The following is a 21,555-nucleotide window of genomic DNA, read 5'->3' on the forward strand; positions in this document are numbered from 1 at the left end:
AAGATAGGTAAGATAGAATAGAATTCTTAATTGGCCAAGTGTAATTGGACACTCAAGGAATTTGTCTTTGGTGCATATGCTCTCAGTGTACATAAGGAGAATAAAATACATTAATCAAGAATAAAAAGATACAACACTTAGCGATAGTCAAGGTTACTAATAAGCTATCAAATTGTACTAGGAAACAAATAAAAACAATATAAATTGAAAGATACAAGCAACATGGTTATAGTAATAAGTGGGAAGAGATAGATACTAGTAAGGAAGAGAAGAATAATAGTAATACATTATTTGACAGTGTTGTGGGAATTAGTTGTTAATGGAGTGATGGCATCCCGGGGGGAGGGAAACATCATCAGGGCTGATAACTATCATGAGTGACTAACAATGATGATGTTATTAGTTTGGGTCATGAAAAATCTGCAATAAAGCAAGAAAGCTCAGAGGGAACCAAGGATCCCTCATTTCAATCCTGAACAACAAATATTCTCTATTGGCATTTTTTTATGAAGAAATGTATAAGAGGCTTCTAGATATCAATTACTGTAGATCATTTCCTATCTCTAATCAAAGAAGTTAATTTATCCATTTCAGCTACTCTACCAAACTCACCAGCCATTCCTCCATAGTGGGTTGAGTGGGAGGCGGGAGCCTTATCAGCGGAGAGTTGAGACTAATAGACCCCACAATGGAACTAAGAGGTCAGGATTGTGTGGGAGATGGTGGTATGATGTTCCTGCTTGCAAAGAGAAAGGTGACAGGAGAGATTATGTAAGCAAAGCAATGAATTGACAAGAAACCCTGTTTCGGTTGGCAGGATATGAAATATTTGATTGAAAGGGGAAAGGATGGCTAAGCACTGAAGATACCTACACATTTTTTTTTTTCCAAAATGAAATTGGAAAAGAGAATCTATTGCACAAGAAAGGAAATTTTTGGAAACATTCCAAATCTCTGGATTCAGGGCTGGTATGCAAGGCCCAATAAAACACACGGAGGATGGAGATAATAATAAAATATTTATTTCTGACCAAAAAAAGATGCTCAGGAATATTTTACGCCTCAAGCACAACAGCTCTCAAACCAACAAGTTTTACATACATTTTTGCAACAAGATACAAACTAAAAACAAAGCTTTAAATTGTACAGCCTTCAGCCATAAAGTGATAAAGTAGGCATAATTCAGGATTCGCAGAATCCAAGATTCCCAGTCAATGATATGCTTGCCCTGCCTTTAACTCTATATCTACACTAAGTTCATGTAGTTACAAAACAAAAAGGCAACTGAACAGCCCATCTACATCAGCTTCAGTCAGTCAGTCAGTCAGTCAGTCAGTTAGAATGCAGTTGTCAATTGTCCCATTGGGTTAGACAGCAAAGGAAACTCCTGGGACATTTTTTTACCAAGAGTATACCATATTTTTTGGAGTATAAGATGCTCCGGAGTATAAGAGGCACCTTAGTTTTTGGGAAGGAAAATAGAAAAAAAAAATCTGCCTCTGCCTACCAAGTATTCATCTGGCTAGCGTCCTTAGCCTGGTCAGCTTTAGCACACATTAGTTGGCTGGTTGTAAGCGAGCACTGGGGTTGATAAACAGCTTGAAAAGCACAGCTGATTGTCAGAGGGAGCTCCACTTAGTAAAGCCGGTGAAGCGCGGAAGCAGTAAAACAAAACAGTAGCTTTGGCAAATATGAGTTGCCATTTTGGCCCCCGCGCCTCGCGTTTTCAGCCTCCAAACGCTCCATTTGAGAGCCGTTCATAGCTGCGGGGATCATAAAAAGGACATCGCCGCCCATCGCAACCCGAAAACATGATGTGCAGAAGCCAAAAATGGGGCATGCTGAAGCCTAAAACACGATGCACAGAGGCCGAAAACATGATGTGCACAGGCAGCGATCAGTGGCGATGTGTTTTGGCAATCCCCGCAGCCTTGAACGGCTCTCAAACGGAGTGTTTGGAGGCTGAGAATGAGAGCTGTTGTCTGTGGCAATCTCTGCAGCCAGGAAGAGGACATGCTGAGGCTGAAGGGTGCGGGAGGGCTGGTGGGTGGGGCTACATTCGGAGTATAAGACGCACCCAAGTTATCAGCCTCTTCTGTGGGGGGGAATGCATCTTATACTCCGAAAAATAAGGTAACTTTACTGAAGATTCCATGTAGGTACAGGAGAAAAGCCAGTTCTAATGATTTCCTGTCAAAATAGCATAGGAAAACTTTCCCTTTCCCCCCTGGACCTGCCATTGTCCATTGTCCACCATGCATTTGCACTTTCTTTGTTTTGGGAACAGTCTGTCTGCCTCAGACATGCCCAGTTGGTGACCTTGAAATATTGAACCTGTCTCAGACTTCCAGTTGACACACTTGCATTCCAAATTTCCTTCCCAAGCCTCCCTTAGATTCCAAGGCCTTCCCTTCCCCCACCTGTTATAGTTGTCTGGTTGCAAGCAAGGCCAGATCCTGAAGATGAAACTCAAATACTTTGGCCACCTAATGAGAAGGAAGGACTCACTGGAGAAGAGCCTAATGCTGGGAATGATTGTGGGCAAAAGGAGAAGGGGATGACAGAGAACGAGGTGGGTAGATGGAGTCACTGAAGCAGTAGGAGTGAGCTTAAATGGACTCCAGGGGATGGAAGAGGACAGGAAGACCTGGAGGAACATTGTCTATTGGATCACGATGGGTCAGAGACGACTTCACAACTAACAACAAAAAAGCAAGACTGTGTAGCGAGTCAACCATGACAGCAATATTGCGGGCTAACTCTTTGCTCATTCAGCAGGAGTTCGATCCTGACTGGCTCAAGGATGACTCAGCCTTGCATCCTTCTGAGGTCAGTAAAAGGATTATCAGGAGCAAGATGGTGACTCTGTAAACCATGTTTCAAACTAAAAACTTTTTTTCCTGCCTCTGAAATGCTGTGACACAGTTTCATAAAAAAAAGCCTCTGAAGCTCTGTTTGGGGGCTTCTTTTCTGAAGCTTCGTTTCTGATCCTTTTTTCAGCCTCTGAAACCTCCATTTGAGAAGCTGGGCGGGGCTACATTCGGAGTATAAGAAGAACCCAGATTTTCACACTCTTTTTTGGTGGAAAAAGGTGTGCCTTATACTCCAAAAAAATACGGTACATAAATAAATAAAATAGAGGAGATCCTGACTGTTAGCTTTCAGTAAGTGAGTTTTTGGGAATTAAATGATTCCCAAGATTAAGCCTGTTACCAAAAATAGAAACAAGGCAAAGGGAAACTACAATGATCCCCAAATTTTCTTCATAACAGAGATTCAATCTTAGCTATGCTGTCATCTCAGTTGATGTTTGAAGGTTGATCCACAGGAAATTTGGTGTATTTTTCAGTATTTGAAAAGAGCAAAATAGCGTTTACCATAAAGTAGATGTCAGGATTCTAACCGATGCCCTAATTAAATCATGAGCCTCGAGCCAAGCTTCAAAAGAAATCCAATTATTCATTAGGTGCTTCATGTCAGCACGTTCCAAGTGAAGCCAACTCTGACTTCACGTAATTTACGGTCCAGCTCTGACCCTGTTTTCCCCCTCCCCCCAAGGTGTCTCATCAGTCACATTCTCCATCGAAGCAATTTCGCGTGTAATAGAGATCACTCTTCTCTGGCCACCGTGGATAACCATGGAGACAGCCTTAACAGAGATATAGCTGGAATGTGCTTTTGGTTTGACTGACATGCTGCCTCACCACAGCTACAGAGTTCGTTTTCCCATCCCCCTTGCCAATAGCAACTCAAGAGCAGGCCAGAGATGCTTTCTGCGTTGACAGCAGATTCTTCTTCCATCAGATTCACTGTTGGAGTGAAACTTTTGATGGAGTGGATGAAAGTGGAAAAAGATACGTACAGGAAAGAAGGGAAGGAGAGGAGAGGAGAGGAGAGGAGAGGAGAGGAAAGGAAAGGAAAGGAAAGGAAAGGAAAGGAAAGGAAAGGAAAGGAAAGGAAAGGAAAGGAAAGGAAAGGAAAGGAAAGGAAAGGAAAGGAAAGGAAAGGAAAGGATGATGTTTTCTAAGACTCAGGGTGAAATGCTACTCATTAGATTTTCATTTTGGCAAGAACAGGGACCTTACATGAATGGATGGATGGATGGATGGATGGATGGTTGGATGGATGGATGGACGGACATCTGGACATCTATTTGATTTGTATGCACTCAATTCCAGACAGATGCACAGCAGCTCACAATAAAAAAATAAACTATCCACCCTAAAACATAAAGTTCTGAATATTAAGGAATGCACAGTAAGTTAAGGCCACATCAGCATCATAATGTTCAAAAGTCCACAGTAAGAAAACAGTAACTTCATCACATCAAAAGCACAACTTTATAAAATAAACCAGTCACATATAATAGCATAAAAGAAAAACAACTGGAAATCAACCAGCAGAATGATAGGTGTCCCAAATGCCCACAGAACAATTTGGTTGTGGATTCTTTCTGGGAATCCACTACATTGAGTTACATTGGGACTTTTTCAGTTGGATCCAAGTTCACCCTGCAGGGAGGACTTTGCAAAACTCCTACTTCCCCAGCTAATTATTAGAATGATAGTGATTTCTCTCTTGCCTTCTTGCTAAATGTCAAGGGATTCTTTTTCCCTCTGGAAATTGTCTGAAGGAGGTCAACAGACTCAGCAGCAACACATTCAGCATCAGGAAAGTGAGTGTACAAGTTGTCTTGTCACCCTGGAAAGCTGGACTGAGCTTCATGGACACCAGGAGCTCTGCTTCTGCGTTGGTCCAGTTTCCATTATTGGGGAAATTCTCTCTGGAATTCATATTATATTAGTAAAGTCAGTCTTGCAGCAATCTGCTTTCAACGTCTCCAAATGCTTCTGCTCTACTGATTCTGAGATCAGATGCAAGGCAGGGAATTCTTTGGCTAACCCAGAAATGAACCCACTGCTTCTGCTTCTGATGGAGCTTTTGTTGCCCCAGGCAGCCTGTGGGATGCTCAGCACCAAGTGCTTCTTGACTTTGGGAAAGGATGAAAGAGACCCACTCAATCATTACAGGCCAGGAGATCATCTCATCGGTGGGCTCTTCTCTGCAACAATTAATCTACAACCTGAGCTGCAGAATTTCAGTTTGAGTCCTTCTAAAAAGGTTCATCCGTAAGTCTCATGATGTTGATTGATGTTATCTTACGTTGCCTTTGAGGAAAAATGGGGAAAGAGGAAAGCAGTGAGGTTTTATTTTATTTTATTTTATTTTATTATTTTATTTAGTTTGTCAAACATGTACGAGAAAAGAGGTATAAGTATAGACATGAACACAGGAGATGAGTACAAATAAATGGGATAGTAGGACAGGGATGGTAGGCACGCTGGTGCACTTATGCATGCCCCCGTAGAGAACTCATAGGAATGGAGTGAGGTCCACGGTAGACAAGTTAAGGTTAAAGGTTTGAGGGTTTGTGGAAGTAACCAGGGTCAGGTAGTGCATTCCAGGCATTGATCACTCTGTTGCTGAAGTCATATTTTCTGCAATTGAGTTTGGAGCGGTTTACCTTAAGTTTGTATCTATTGTTTCCCTGTGTATTATTGTGGTTGAATCTGAAGTAGTCATTTACAAGTAGGACTTTGTAGCAGACAATTTTGTTAACTATGCTTAGGTCAGACCATAGTCGGCGTAGTTCTAGATTGTCCAAGCCCAAAATTTCAAGCCTGGTGGCATAAGGTATTCTGTTGTGAGCAGAGGAGTGGAGGACTCTTCTCGTGAAATACCTCTGGATCCCAATTCAGAGAAAAAACTGATTTCTTTTCTGAGTCTTTCCTAGAAGATAGCTATCAGAGTCTCCTTTGGACAAGATGGGCGGCACATAAATCTAATATTATTATTAGTATCTGGTGTTGCTACAGTAGCCAGGAGACCACAATGCTATTGCAGAGTAGTAGTTTGACATGCCTCATAAATCGAATAAATTGAATGAATAACTTTTCCAGAAAGATAGAACCCGCAATTCCAAAGACATCAGCAGTCAGCTCCTGGGTGACTCCAGTCTTTCTCCCAAATTCTCTGCTATTGTTTTCTTCAATGATCCATGGATTTCTCCAAAGTCACCACAGCTAGTAGTTGTTTCCCTGATGTGGACATGGGCATCTTCATATGCTCCTTCTTGACTCACCTCTGGTTCCACTGATATCAAAGTGCTTTGAGCAGGCCCTCTGTTTTCTCTATCCACTCTCTCAAGCAAACAGGGATCGAGACCATTTACTCAAGAGAAAATGGGAAAGTTAGTACTTCTGTTCAATTCTTAAATGCTTTCTTTTCTGCCCCAACTTCATTCACACATTCAGTCTATACACACCCATACATGCACACTTTAAAAATGTAATACATGCATAATGGCCCTTTGATGGAATCTCAAATCCTGGTTCCTACATGGTGAGGTCCATGCAGATTTCTGAGCTACATTTTCAGACATGGTTTGCCAAAATCTTTTCCTGGGATGTTTTTTGACTTCTCAAACTGAGGTTGAGTGAATAGTGCAAGTGACAACAGTGCCCAGATTGTCTGGAGTGTGTCTGTTTTGACTTTCAAATAATCTAAGTAGAGAAGAGGAACTTTGGGGACAAAAACCTGTGCAGTCACAATAGCACATATGAAATGCATTAAGAGAAGAACAGAGTTGGATGGGAAGACCTTGGAGGTCTTCTAGTCTAATCCCCTGCACAAGCAGGAGACCCTATACCCGAGATGGCGAACCTATGGCACACGTGCCACAGGTGGTATGTGTAGCCATATCGGTGGGTACGTGAGCTCAGCTCTGGCGCACATGCACATGCCAGCCAGCTGATTTTTGGGCCTCATGGGCCCACCAGAAGCAGTGAAACAGGCTATTTCCTGCCTCCGGCGGGCCTCGAGGGGTGGGGAAGGCCCGTTTTTCTTTCTGACATGGCTCACGATCCTCTCTATGCATCTGGGGAGGGCAGAAACAGCCTTCCCCATTCCCTCAGAGGCCCTTCAGAGGCCTAAAACAGCCCATTTCCCAACTCCCAGTTGGAGAGGAAGTGACGTTTTTGCTGTCCCCAACCCCCAGAGACTCTTGGAGAGGCTCTGGAGGCTGGGGACAGGAGCTGGGGTGGAGGGGGTTTCTAGCACATGCACAGGGCAGGGTGCATAGAATTATGGGTGTGGGCACACACGCAAATGGACTTCACCCTCCCCCCCTTCCTGGCATGCGATGGCAAAAAGGTTAGCCATCACTGCCCTGTACCATTCCAGACGAAAGGCTGTCCAATCTCTTCTTAAAAACCTCCAGTGATGGAACATCCACAACTTTGGGAAGGAAGCCCTTCCACCAGTTAATTGCTTTCACTGTCAGGAAATTTCTCCTTAGTTCTAGGTTGGTTATTTCACTGAATGTAACATCATGGCAAAATCCATGTATCTTTTCAGGAAAACAGGTGTGTTGTACTGGAAAATTCTATCCTTCCTTTTTGCCATTCAGGAAATCAACAAAGATCCTCTTCTCTTTCCCAACCTCACCCTGGGTTATAACCTCCATGACAACTTTCGAGACAGAATGTTGACATTCGATGGTCTGTTGGATTTGCTTTCGACTGGAGAGGCCAATGTTCCCAACTACAGCTGCGGAAGGAAGAGAAACATGCTGGTTCTGCTGGAAGAGACCAACTCTGATACATCCATCCTTATGGCTGCCATATTGGGCATCTACAAAATCCCACAGGTATAGAGCCAGTGAATGGCTGCAAGTTTATTCCAGAGCAGTTAAGGAGATTTTCTCCTTAGAAATGTTAATTAAGCATGGATTAAGATGAAGAATTAATCTTTATGAAAACTTTCAGTCTCTCAGAGAGGCAAGAACAAATATTGATACAACAATAATTAACAGTTATAAATTGAGTACAAATATTAATTTGTAATATTTCACGTTGCTCAGATCTTGCACTATGCAGGCTCTAAGGAAGCATCAGCTTTTCAGAAAATGAGATCTGGATTTCTTCTTAACATCCATTGTTGACAGTTACATTTTCTGCATTTCTGATCCCCTATTAAATCCACCAAAGTAGGCTGGAATCTTCTAACCACTACCAAAGCTCTGACATTATCTTTTCAGGATCTAATATGTCTTCATCTTCTGCCAAATACATCATCGGATGTTGATGATCATGTTGGCAAATCCTATTTTGTCAACAGCCACATGAAAAAGTGCTGCTGAGTTTTGTCCAAACCAGTCCATTGGGTTTTGAAGCCACAATGTTCTTCTTCTGCCTGGACCTCGTTTGCCTTCAATCTTTCCCTGGAGGATTCAGTGAAGGATGCCGTATTTTTCTGGGTTTCACATCACATGTCCAAAATATTCTAACATTCACTTTTTAATGGCTTTGATGATTTCCCTTGGCTTTCCCAGGCGGCTTATCACCTCCTCATTTGTCATTTTTGTTAACCCAGTTTATACATAACAGCCGTCTGTAAATCTACATTTCAAATGCTTCTCATTTCTTCAAGTGGTTTTCTGTCAGAGACCAACACTCTCCTCCATAGAGCAGGATAGTAAAAACCCCAAATAAAACATAAATCTCCTTTTTTTTCCCTCCAGATCAGCTACACTTTTATTTCACCGGTCCTGAGTGATAAAACTCAGTTACCTTTTTTCTACCGGACCGTCCCCAAAGAAGGTGCTCAAAACCTGGGGATTGTTAAACTGCTGCTGTATTTTCGATGGACATTCATTGGCGTCTTTGCTGCAGACACCGATAACGGGGAACATTTCATTAGGACCTTCGTTCCTGTGCTGGCTCAGAATGGCATCTGTGTTGTTTTTTCACAAATCGTCTTATTAAACGATGAGAACTTCAAGTATCAGATTTCTGTTTTCAACCTGTGGGCCCAAATCAATGTATTGGTTTATTACTCAGAGTTTACGTTCATCGAGGGACCCTTTTTCCTAGAAAACATATTAGATTCCTTGCGAAAGCCTATTGAAGGGATAGTTTGGATCACAACCGCTTTGTGGGATCTCACCATTGAATTATCATATAATAGTTTCTCTTTCAGATACACCCATATCATTTTTTCTTTTCTTATCCAGACCAGCCAAAGGACCAAATTTGACGATTTCAAAGATTTCTATCGTTTTATCAAAGCATTTATGACTAAGAAATTTCACTGTTCATATGGGAAGCCTGCCTTGTCTGTGAAAGGCTGGACAAGGTGTACGGAGAAAGAGAACTTGGAGACTCTACCTCAGCAGGAGATTGAAAAGACCTTCTCTCTAGATAGCTCCTTAACTTACAATGCCATCCAGATTGTGGCACATGCCTTAAATGTGGTCAATTCACCCCGATCCCAGAGGACAAGGATGGAGAGAAAAGACAAGGTGGAAGTTGAAAACATTCAATCATGGCAGGTATCTCCTTATCGGTTCCATGTATGTTGCTAAGGGCGACATCTAGATGATGAACATCCTGAAACACTCTTTGAGAAATGTCATATACATTGAGAAAAAAATACTTTTTATGAATCATTTTCTTTCATAAGATCCCTTGTCCTCCTCTTTCATATATATATAGAGCCTGGTGGTGGCACAGCAGACTAAAGCCTGTTATTAACATTCAGCTGCCTGCAATTACTGTAAGTTTGAATCTCACCAGGCTCAAGGTTGACTCAGCCTTCCATCCTTTCTAAGATAGGTCAAATGAGGACCCAGATTGTGGGCGCACGCACACACACACACACACACACACACACACACACATATTTGTCTTCTTAAGTTTTTGCGGGTGTGCATATGCAAAAAATTAAAATCTCGGGTGTTTTCCCGCATCATTATAAATAAGTTGGTTAAAATATTTAAAATCCTGGTTAAAATCCCATCTTAAAATCTTCTAAAAATCCTTACAGAGCACTCTGCAAGGTCCTTTAAAACCTCAGCTAAAATCCTACCAGTGACTTTAAAAGTTTTTCTTAAAGCAACGTTTCGACAGGCTCACAACCCTGTCATCTTCAGGCTCTTGTTTCGTTTAGAAGCTATGGGTTCTCTGTTGTGGGGCCGGAGCTGTCGCTTCTCTATATTTGCTGCTGCTGACGTATGCTGGCTAGCCTGCAACTCTGTGTTCCGATTGGAGGACAACAGTTTTTCTTCCTGCTTCCTCATCCTAGCTGCTTGGCTTCATGTTACAGGCCCAGCTTTCTCAGATTCTCTATTATTATCTGTCTGCTGTAGAGGGGAAAGGATTCTGGTAGGCATCACAGCACCCTTGATTGTTAGTTGAGATCTCAGCCTGTCTTCTGGCTCGATCCTCTCTCTCTCCCTATTGCTAGCCATCCTCTGCAAAGAAGGAAGAATTCTGGCAGGCCTTGCAACACCACTGGTTGCTTGTTGGAATCTCTGCCTCTCTTCTGAGTTTCTCTCAGTGCAGGTCCCCAAATACTTGATAACCTAGAGGCGTCATCTCGTCTGTTCATATTCTGCAGCCTCTTTTCAATTTCGATGGCCTCCCTGATTATTCTTTTGTTGAGATGTTCCTCTTTCGCCACTGTTCTGGTTTTATTAAAATCAATATTGTGTCCCGTGGCTTTCATGTGTTGTACCAAAGAAGAAGTTTGCTCTTCTTTCCTCACTGCATTTTTATGTTCTTCTAAATGCACACTTATTTGTCTATTTGTCTGTCCAATATAAGATGACTGACAGGAGGCACATGGCACTTCGTATATCCCCTGGTTTTCCAACTCAATTTTATCCTTAGGGTTTCTCACCATCATCAATATTTTTCTATCTGTACGGAACACTGTTTTTATTTTTTGTTTCCGTAATATCTTACTAATTTTATCGGTGGTCCCTTTTATATAGGACAGGATGGCAGTTCCCGTATTCTGTTATTCTTCTTGGGTTTTGCTCTGTCCTACTGTCCCTTGCTGGATTATAGTTCTAATTCTATTTTCATGGAACCCATTTTCCATTAATACTTCTGTGAGGGTCTTAAGCTCTGTTTGTACATGTGCCTCATCTGCTAGACGTTTAGTTCTAGTGATTAAAGTTTTTGCCACTGAACTTATTTGTGAGGGATGATGGTGTGAGTATGCGTTCAGGTAACGATTTGTATTTTTTTTTAATTTGATTTATATGCCGCCCTTCTCCAGAGACTCAGGGCGGCTTACAATGCGTTAAGCAATAGCCTTCATCCTTTTGTATATTTTATACAAAGTCAGCTTACTGCCCCCACAAACTGGGTCCTCATTTCACCTACCTTAGAAAGGATGGAAAGCTGAGTCAACCTTGAGCCTTGGAGAGATTCGAACCAGCAGAAATTGCAGGCAGCTGTGTTATTAACAGGGTGCGTATACCACTGTACTATTAAGGCTCTTTTGTATGTGTCTTCTTTTGGTAAACACTGTGTCCTAGGGTGCCATCAGTTCTCTTATATATTAATACATTTAGGAATGGGAGCTGATTTTCCTTCGCCATTCGCAATGGAAATGTATTGGACAGATATGTTGATGACACTTTTGTGATCTGGCTGCATGGAACAGATAAACTGGAAAACTTCTTAGTATATTTGAACAGCCTCCATCCCAAAATAAAGTTCACCATGGAGATAGAATCAGAAAATCAGTTGCCTTTCCTTGATGTATTAATTTATAAAAAATCTGATGGCACCTTAGGACATACCATCTATCAAAAGAAGACACATACAAACCACTATCTCAATGCTAAATCACATCACCATCCAGCACAAATAAACTCTGTTGCCAAAACATTAATCACAAGAACTAAACGTCTGGCTGATGAAGCACATTTACAAACAGAATTATAAACATTAACTAACGTACTGACATCAAATGGGTTCTGTAGAAACAAAATCATCAGTATGATCCAGCATGTAACACCCAAACAGAAGAGAAATCAACAAGAGGAACAAAACAATGGGAAAGCCATCTTACCCTATATAAAAGGAACAACAGATAAAATTAGCAAAATACTACACAGACACAACATCAAAATCATATTTTGCACAGATAGAAAGATATCGTCTATTCTGAGAAACCCTAAAGACAAAATAGAATTAGAAGATCAAGGCATATACGAAATCCCGTGTGCTTCCTTTCCCTCAACATATATTGGACAGACCAACAGAAGAATGAGTGTGCGCATAGAGGAACATAAAAATTCAGTACAAAAGAAAGAACACACATCATCATTAGTACAACACATAAATGCCACAGGACATAATATTAATTTTAATAACACAAAAACAATTGCAAAAATAGAACATCTCAATGGCAGAATAATCAGAGAGGCCATTGAAATAGAGAAAAGACCATATTGTATGAATAAACGTGATGACACTTCCCGTCTGCCTACTATTTGGAAACCTGCTCTCATAGACAGACAAATCTTAACACAAAATATAAACCATAGATCAAAGATTCATCACAATGCCTGTGTTGCCACCATTTCCAGCATAACTTATCCATTAACCCACAAGCAAGCAACAGCACTTCCACCCAATCAAAATACAGCTATGTCATCAGCCAATCAGAATACAACAACACTGTCAACCAATCAGAATACACCTTTGCCTCTTTTCATAGAAAAACGTCAGTTACGATCACACAGTTTGCCCATAAGAACCAAACTGAGAACTTCAGCCAGAAGATGACAAATGTGGTTTCGTCGAAATGTCGCTACTACCCTTTTAAGGATATGTTTGCCATTACATGGGAAGAAACCCGAGATATTAACTGGACACACATATATGCCTGTGAAAATATATATGGGTGTGGCCCACTGATGACGCCTTAAGAGGTAGAAATAGCTATCTGGGTCTCCCAGGAAGCAACACAGAGTTGCAGTTTGTCAGCAGAAAAAGGGCCCAAGAACTTGTGAATGAGATTTCACAGAACCTAGGGCTGAAGAACAACTAAGTTTACATAGGTAAAACCTGGCTAGAAAGAATATGCACATAAAAGCCTATGAAAAAAGAAAAAAGATACATTATGCCTTTTACAGGGAGGATAATTGGGAAGTGGGTGTGGCCCACTGATGACGCCTTAAGAGGTAGAAATAGCTATCTGGGTCTCCCAGGAAGCAACACAGAGTTGCAGTTTGTCAGCAGAAAAAGGGCCCAAGAACTTGTGAATGAGATTTCACAGAACCTAGGGCTGAAGAACAACTAAGTTTACATAGGTAAAACCTGGCTAGAAAGAATATGCACATAAAAGCCTATGAAAAAAGAAAAAAGATACATTATGCCTTTTACAGGGAGGATAATTGGGAAGTGGGTGTGGCCCACTGATGACGCCTTAAGAGGTAGAAATAGCTATCTGGGTCTCCCAGGAAGCAACACAGAGTTGCAGTTTGTCAGCAGAAAAAGGGCCCAAGAACTTGTGAATGAGATTTCACAGAACCTAGGGCTGAAGAACAACTAAGTTTACATAGGTAAAACCTGGCTAGAAAGAATATGCACATAAAAGCCTATGAAAAAAGAAAAAAAAGAAAATATATATATATATATATATATATATATGTGTGTGTGTGTGTGTGTGTGTGTGTGTGTGTGTGTGTGTGTGTGTGTTTCTTCTAGCCAGGTTTTCCCTACGTAGCCAAGGGTTTTTTTGTAGCTCCAGCTCAGTAGAATCTCATCTACTCGGTTCTGGGCTTTTTTCTTTTCTAACACCTAGCAAGCTCTCACTGCTAGGTGGGAGACCTAAATAGATCCATTTCTAGCTCGTTAGCTGTCATCAGTAGGCCACACCCATATCCTCCCTGTAAAGGCACAGTATCAATTTTCTTACTTCTTCGTAGGGTTTATGTGTGTTTTTCTTCTAGCCAGGTTTTATATATATATATATATATATATATATATATATATATATATATATATATATATATATATATATATATATATATATGTATTCTATCGAGACACCTGGTCTACCTCAACATATGGGAGGGGGCATTCTGCTCACTTTCGCCTTTCAGCTCCAATCCAGGAGCCCTCAAGCAGTCACATTCACAACAAACCATTTTATACCAAATTTATATTTTGCTGATAAAGAAATGAAGGGAGACTAGTATAGATCTGTCTCAAGCTTTTTAGCTTTCATCAGCTAGCCATAAGCTTACGAACTTGGATTCCTGCATATTAGGCAGTTGAATTAACCTTCTGAGCCACAAGTTATATATATTAAATATACCAAATTTATATTTTTGCTGATAAAGAAATAAAGGGAGACTAGCTGATGAGAGCTAAATAGCTTGAAATAGATCTATACTAGTCTACCTTTTAAGAATATAAATTTGGTAAAAAATGGTTTGTCATGAATGCGGCTGCTTGAGGGCTCCTGGATTGGAGCTGAAAGGCGAAAGGATATACTGGTTGTATCAGCACCTTTATAAATATATATAATGTTATACATCCTAATTTCCAAAAGCCAATTCATAACATAGGACGTTTATAAGAAGAGATTAGATAACCATTTTTCTGAAGTAGTGTAGGGTTTCCTGCTTAAGTAGGGGGTTGGACTAGAAGACCTCCAAGGTCCCTTCCAACTCTGTTAATCGATCTCTCTTGTGGAATCAAAACACAGGACTCAAAACACAGGACTCAAAATAAATAATCAAGGCTCACTGTGGTGTTTGTTATTCAATATGCACAGGAGAAACTCTCCAAATAATGTTAAGATAAACGATGTATATATAGCTATGCAGGATGTCTCAGGGAGGAAGGGAAAACTCATGGATATCAACAGATAATATAAGTAAATATATTTGTAGGTGATGGATTTCCCTTCTCCTGCCCTTCTGCCATCTGCTTATCTTCAGGAGAACTAAGGGGAGAAATAAAACCAGAAAACAAGAAAATATGGGCTAGTTGGGAATGCCAGATGTTGGAAGGAAAACATCCGCCATTGGTACCTGAAGGACAAATCTATGTACAGTGTCCTGAGAAGAAAACGGGCTGTAGCTCAATAAGCCAAATTCCTTATATCTTTGTACATCAACTTGTTTAGATGATTCCAGTTGTGTAAAAACCTCTTTCCTTATATTCTGTAGCTTCACCATTTCCTGAAGAATCCTCAGATCTACAACAACACCATAGAAGGAATGTATTTGGATAAAAATGGAGATTTGATGGCTGACTTTGACATTGTGAGCTGGGTGTGGTTTCCAAATAAGTCGACCACCAGAGTGAAATTTGGGAGTCTAGACAGAGAAGGAACCATTGGAGTCAAATTCAGCATCAACAAGGAAGCCATCACGAGCCCTCAGTGGCTCAATCAGGTAGAGGAAGAGGTTTTCCCAACTCTTTACCGTGTTTTCCTGAAAATAAGACATTCCCTGATAATAAGTCCAATCAGGTTTTTGAGCGCATGCACTAAAATAAGTCCCCTCCACAAAAAAAAATAAGCCCTCCCAAAAAATATTTAAGCACATGCTCAGACAGTCCTCACTATTTCCTCTAGTTAGGGTTAGGGAGACAGAGCTGGAAATCAGCAAGAGGAGCCCCGTCTTGCTCCACACACACCAAAATAATAAGACCTCCCCAAAAATAAGGCCCAGCGCTGATTTCAGGATTCAAAAAATATAAGACATGGTATTATTTCTGGAGAAACACAGTAGTTTTGTCCAACATCTCAATCAATGTACTCCACCATCCCAAACTATATATAAGACCGACTGCCTTCAAATTCATGCTTCAGAATTATATTCTTTCATTTATAACCAGCAAAGGAAAAGATGCTTAATGACTTATACAGTAGAAGACTTTGGTCTGGGGACATTGAGGAAAAAAATGTGGAGATGGAGGGAAATGGAAGCATGATTTAAGAGGAGGGGAGAAGTAAAATCAATTGAGTTAAACATGTTCGCTCAAAACAGTAAAGTGCAGACAGAGCCCCTCCCAAAGTCCAATACATCATCAAGCCAATCTCAAAGTGTAAAGATATTATGAGATACTCAGGCTGAGGAGGTGATAAATGCTGGTCTCCAAGGCAACGCTGCTGCTCTTCTCTGGAGACGAGATAAGCTATGGGACCTGACAATCCCATTCCAACACTCTAATTCATTTCATAACTAATCAGTTTTGCAGATGCTTCTGAATGCAAATTCTGTTCACTTTCAGCACTTGCCTCACTCCCAGTGTGTGGAGCCTTGTCAACCTGGCTATTTCAAGGTGGTCCAGGAAGGAAAACCAATCTGTTGCTATGACTGCGTCCCTTGTGCAGAAGGGAGCATTTCCACCCAAGAAGGTGGGTGAATGGGAATCAAAACAGTTCTTGGGATAGGAGCAAAGGTTCCTTCAGATCTTTGCTAAGAAGACATTTCTAATTTGAGTATTGGAGTGGGAGGGACTATTAATTTAACTATCAGAATTAATTTCACCAAGGATATAACAATAATATGAGCTGGGAGAATTCATTGGAATGAGAGGTTGAATGTAGAAGAAGCCAAGCAGCTATCAAGAAGCATATGTGACTTTGTGAACGATCAGTTGAAGTGACATGAAGCACCCCGTTTTTTCACCATGACAAACAGAATGATGTTGCTTCTACAGTATGAAGCTCTCCATTGAGGTAAATTAATCTCCAATGTCAGGGGTCCAAGTAACACCCCCAATGGAAGAAAACTCCGAGGCTCGACTTTCACCAAAATTACATGTTAATGAAGATGTCATATTGGCACATCTGGGAAAACCCACATCTGAAAGCTTCCAGGATTTCCCCACTCAAAGGAAAGTTCAAGTCCCTGCCCAACACCCAAAAGTCCATCACATGGCCCAACCCAAACACCATGCTGACTGGAGATGCCTCCCACTTCTAACCCTCCAGGTGCAGGTAAAGATGTCCTTGACTTTCTGAGAAAGGAATGTTATTATGACTACCGGTATATTTATTTATTATTATTTATTATTTAAATTTCTATACCGCCTTTCTCATTTCGGACTCAGGGCTCCATACAATCCCCCCATTACAGTTTCCCACAGTAGTAAATGTGGCAGGCCTGAAGATGCAATGAAAAAGATGGCTTCCAGGCCTGATAGCCAAGTCACACAGGACCTAGTCAGTAATCTTGCCATCTCCTCCATTCCAGGGTGGACTCGGGATAGACACATTTCTGCCTAACCATCTTCTTCCAAAGTATCCAAGGAGTAGGCAGGCATGATCTTTGTTTCCTGTGGAGAATCTATTTGGGGGAATACATTGCTACCAGAGAGGAACCTCTCCTCATTATGGCGATTAGAGAGAGAACCAGACAATTTTATCTGCCCCTTTTTAATCATTAACCATTGGGATTTGGTGGGACAAAATGAAAGCAAAAATAGTTGAACAATATTGTTATTGAATTTCAATTTTATCCTCCAATTAATGGGTAATGGGACAAATCAAACTCCATTTTGGAAAACCAGAATATTCCAACCTTGTCAAATTGGCTGGTCCTACTCCATTAGAAACCTTCCTACAAGACGTTGATCAGCGGTGTCAAACTCAAGGCCCATGGGTTGCATCTGGCCTGTGATGTGGTCGGATCCGGCCCATGGGGCCGTCCTAGTCTACCCAATGAGAAGAGGAAATCTCAGGCTAGCATGGCTTGGGCCCAGCCTACCCAATGGAAAGAGGAAAGATTGGGCCAGTGTGGCTTCAGCCTGGTCTACCCAATGTGAATAGGAAACCTGCTAACAGTTTGGGGAGTGGTGTCAAGTGGGCCACACCCACTCAGTTGACCACACCCACCCATTCAGCCACGCCTGATCCCCCCCCCAGGTAAACCATAGCCCTGATGCAGTCCTCAATGAAATTAAGTTTGACACCCCTGATGTAGATGGTTGTCCCTTCTCCCCTTTTGCTTCCTAGAGTGTGGGCTTCCTGATTTCAAAATCTAACTCCCATCCTATACATTCATGGTAAATATTACATTTGTCCTCTATAGATGCAGACCACTGCACCAGATGTCCAGACAATCAGTATCAGAACAAGCATCGAGATCAATGTATCCTCAAAACTGTCACTTTTTTGTCCCATCAAGAGTATTTGGGAATTATTCTTACTTTCTTTGCCCTATTCCTGATCTTAACCACAGTTTTAGTCTTGGGAATCTTCATTAAATTCCAAGAAACTCCAATTGTCAAAGCCAACAACCGGGACCTCTCCTATATCCTCCTGGTCTCCCTTCTTCTTTGCTTCTTGACTTCCTTTCTCTTCATTGGTCGGCCAAGGAGAACCACTTGCCTTCTCCGACAAACAATTTTCAGCATCATCTTCTCAATTGCCGTGTCTACCGTCTTGGCCAAGACAGTCATGGTGGTGCTGGCCTTCCTGGCCACAAAGCCAGGAAACAGAGTGAGAGGGTGGCTGGGCAAGAGTCTGACCAACACCATCATCATTTCTTGTTCCAGTGTCCAGGTTGTCATTTGTTTCACCTGGTTAGGAGTCTTTCCTTCATTCCCTGATTCTGACATGGATTCCCAGCCTAGAGAGATTGTTCTGCAGTGCAATGAAGGCTCTGTCACTATGTTTTATGTTGCCCTTGGTTACATGGGTTTTCAGGCTGCCATTTGCTTCCTAGTGGCCTTCCTGGCCAGGAATCTACCTGGGTCCTTCAACGAAGCCAAGCTGATCACCTTCAGCATGCTGGTCTTTTGCAGTGTCTGGATCTCCTTTGTGCCTACCTATCTCAGCACCAAAGGGAAATACACAGTGGCTGTGCAGGTCTTCTCCATCTTGGCTTCCAGTGCTGGGCTGCTGGGTTGCATCTTCATCCCTAAGTGTTACATCATTTTGCTGAGGCCAGATCTGAATACAAAGGAACATCTGATGTTCAAAAGTGAAGTAAAAAAGTGATGCTGATGGATGTTCTGGGGATATAATTCCCACCCAAAATAATTCTCACCCATTGGGTACTTTTCAGGAGAAAACACTATCAGGCTGCTTTTTGATGTGATCTCCTGCTTTAGACTAATTTCCATGTTTTTATGTTTCTGTGTCTGGTAGTATTATTTAGCATTTTGGGCTTCATTATTAGCCTTTAAGTGAGGATGTTATTAGAATTTTAGTCTGGCAGTGTTGACCTCCTTTCAGATTTTAGGAAAACATGTTTTTCTTCTGTTTTTTCATGGGGAAAAACAGCCTTTTCAACAGCTGAATCTTAGTCAGTGTATTCTGAAAGTAATTGAATACACTTGCAAGTTTTAAGTCAGATACTAATCCATCTTGGAAAGAGCATGATGTAACCCATAAATTTACCACATGTGGAAAGTAATCTCTAATCAATGTTTTCTATTGTTTTATTTTATTTTATTTTATATCCAATTTATATACCGCCCTTCTCCTTGAGGACTCAGGGTGGTGTACAGCCAAATAAAAACATAAATTACAAACATTAAAATAGTATTAAAAGGATATATATATAAATTTGGCCCCGTAATTTAAAAACAATAACAAACCAATTTAAAACATTTAAAAAAGTTAAGCCAGCCCGGCTTGCTGAAAAAAGAAGGTTTTAAGGGCACGGTGGAAGGCACTGAGGTCTTGGATTCTCCTTATCTCTTGGGGCAGTTGGTTCCAGAGTGTGGGTGCCCCCACAGAGAAGGCCCTCCCCCTGGGGGTCACCAGCCTACATTGTTTGGTTGATGGCACACCGAGGAGTCCCTCTCTGTGGGAGCGCACAGGTTGATCGGAGGCCGTTGTTAGTAGCAGGCGGTCTCGAAGATATCTAGGTCCTATGCCATGGAGCACTTTAAAGGTGATAACCAACACCTTGAAGCATACTCAGAAGACCACTGGAAGCCAGTGCACGGCCGCATTCTGGACCAGTTGGAGCCTCTGGGTGCCCCTCAAGGGGATCCCCATGTAGAGAGCGTTGCAGTAGTCCAGGCGAGAGGTGACGAGGGCATGAGTGACAGTTCACAGGGCATCCCGATCAAGAAAGGGCCGCAACTGGCATATCAGGCGAACCTGACAAAAAGTCCCCCTGGCCACAGCCGTCAGATGTTTCTCCAAGGGCAGCTGCGTATCTAGAAGGACACCCAGATTGCAGGCCCTCTCTGAGGGGGCCAAAGACTTGCCCCCAATAGTCAGAGATGGAGTCATCTGACTATATCGGGATGCCGGGAACCACAGCCACTCAGTCTTGGAAGGGTTGAGTTTGAGCCGGTTTCTCCCCATCCAGATCCGCACAGCCTCCAGGCACCGGGACATTACTTCAAGGGTATCGTTGGGGTCGCCAGGGGTGGAGATGTACAGGTGGGTGTCATCAGTGTACTGGTGGTACTTCACCCCAAAACCACGGATGATCTCACCCAGCGGCTTCACATAAATGTTGAACAGAAGGGGCGAGAGAACCAACCCCTGAGGCACTCCACATATGAGAGGCCTCGAGGTCGACCTCTGCCCCCCTGCCAACAAAAAGTGTGACTGGTTGGAGAGAAAGGAGGAGAACCACCGTAGCACGGTGCCCCCCATCCCCAACTCTTCCAACCAGTGCAGCATGATACCATGGTCGATGGTATCAAAAGCCGCTGAGAGGTCTAACAGGGCCAGAACAGAGGAGCAACCTCTGTCCCGAGCCCTCCAGAGATCATCTACCAACGCGACCAATACCGTTTCCGTGCTGTGCCCAGACCTGAAACCCGACTGGAACAGCTCTAGATAAGACGTTTCCTCCAGGCACTGCGGAAACTGTCGTGCAACCACACTCTCAACAACCTTCGCCACAGAGCGAAGGTTGGAGACAGGACAATAGTTGGCTAATACTGCTGGATCCAGGGAAGGCTTCTTGAGGAGAGACCTCACCACTGCCTCTTTCAAGGCCATGGGGAAGTGACCCTCACTCAGCGAAGCGTTAATAATTCCCTGGAGCCAGCCTCGTGTAACCTCCCGGGAAGCCAATACTAACCAGGAGGGACACGGGTCCAGTAAACATGTGGCCACACTAAGTCTCCCCAGAATCCTGTCCATGTCATCAGGGGTCACAGAGTCAAACTCTTCCCAGATAACATTCTCAAGACTATTCCTCGTCACCTTGCCCAAATCTACCCAGTCAGAGTCCAATTCCCCCCGGATCTGAGAGATTTTGTCATACAGATATTGTCTGAAATCCTCAGCCCTGCCTTCCAGGGGGTCCTCCCGCGCTCCTGGGTGAAGCAGGGAGCGGGTCACCCTAAACAGGGCCGCCAGACGATTCTCTGATGATGCAATAAGAGCGGAAAAGTAATTAAACTATGCCGCTTTTATCGCCACTAGGTAGGTCTTAATATGCAACCTTATCAGTGTTCAGTCAGATTCAGTGAGACTGGCCCTCCATCTGCTCTCCAGGCATCTTTTCTGGTGCTTCATCTCCCTCAGCTCCTCGGTAAACCAAGGAGCCGCAAGGGATCAGCACTGGGTCAGAGGCCGCAAAGGCACGACTCGATCCAAGGCCCCACCAGCCGCCCGATGCCAGGCAGCCACTAGGTCCTCAGCTGAGTCATGTGCCAGATCCTCAGGAAGTGGCCCAAGCTCCATCTGGAACCTATCAGGATCCATCAGGCGCCTGGGGCAGACCCATCTTATTGGCTCCACCTCCCTGCAGCA

General features: G+C 42.6%; 1 protein-coding gene across 1 annotated transcript in view; it reads left to right on the forward strand.

The window, feature by feature from the left end:
* The first annotated feature begins 2,736 nt into the window (after positions 1-2,736).
* Positions 2,737-21,555, forward strand: part of LOC139309995 (vomeronasal type-2 receptor 26-like) — a 40,717-nt gene continuing 21,898 nt past the window's right edge. Inside the window, exons 1-5 of the mRNA XM_070934177.1 lie at positions 2,737-2,829; positions 7,469-7,708; positions 8,582-8,881; positions 9,074-9,391; positions 15,041-15,268. Coding sequence (XP_070790278.1) covers positions 2,737-2,829; positions 7,469-7,708; positions 8,582-8,881; positions 9,074-9,391; positions 15,041-15,268 — 1,179 coding nt within the window. The remainder of the gene's footprint in view (positions 2,830-7,468; positions 7,709-8,581; positions 8,882-9,073; positions 9,392-15,040; positions 15,269-21,555) is intronic.

Source organism: Pituophis catenifer, unplaced genomic scaffold, assembly GCF_029215685.1.
Source record: "Pituophis catenifer annectens isolate HBS135680 unplaced genomic scaffold, rPitCat1.0.hap2 SCAF_2, whole genome shotgun sequence".
Taxonomy (NCBI): domain Eukaryota; kingdom Metazoa; phylum Chordata; class Lepidosauria; order Squamata; family Colubridae; genus Pituophis; species Pituophis catenifer.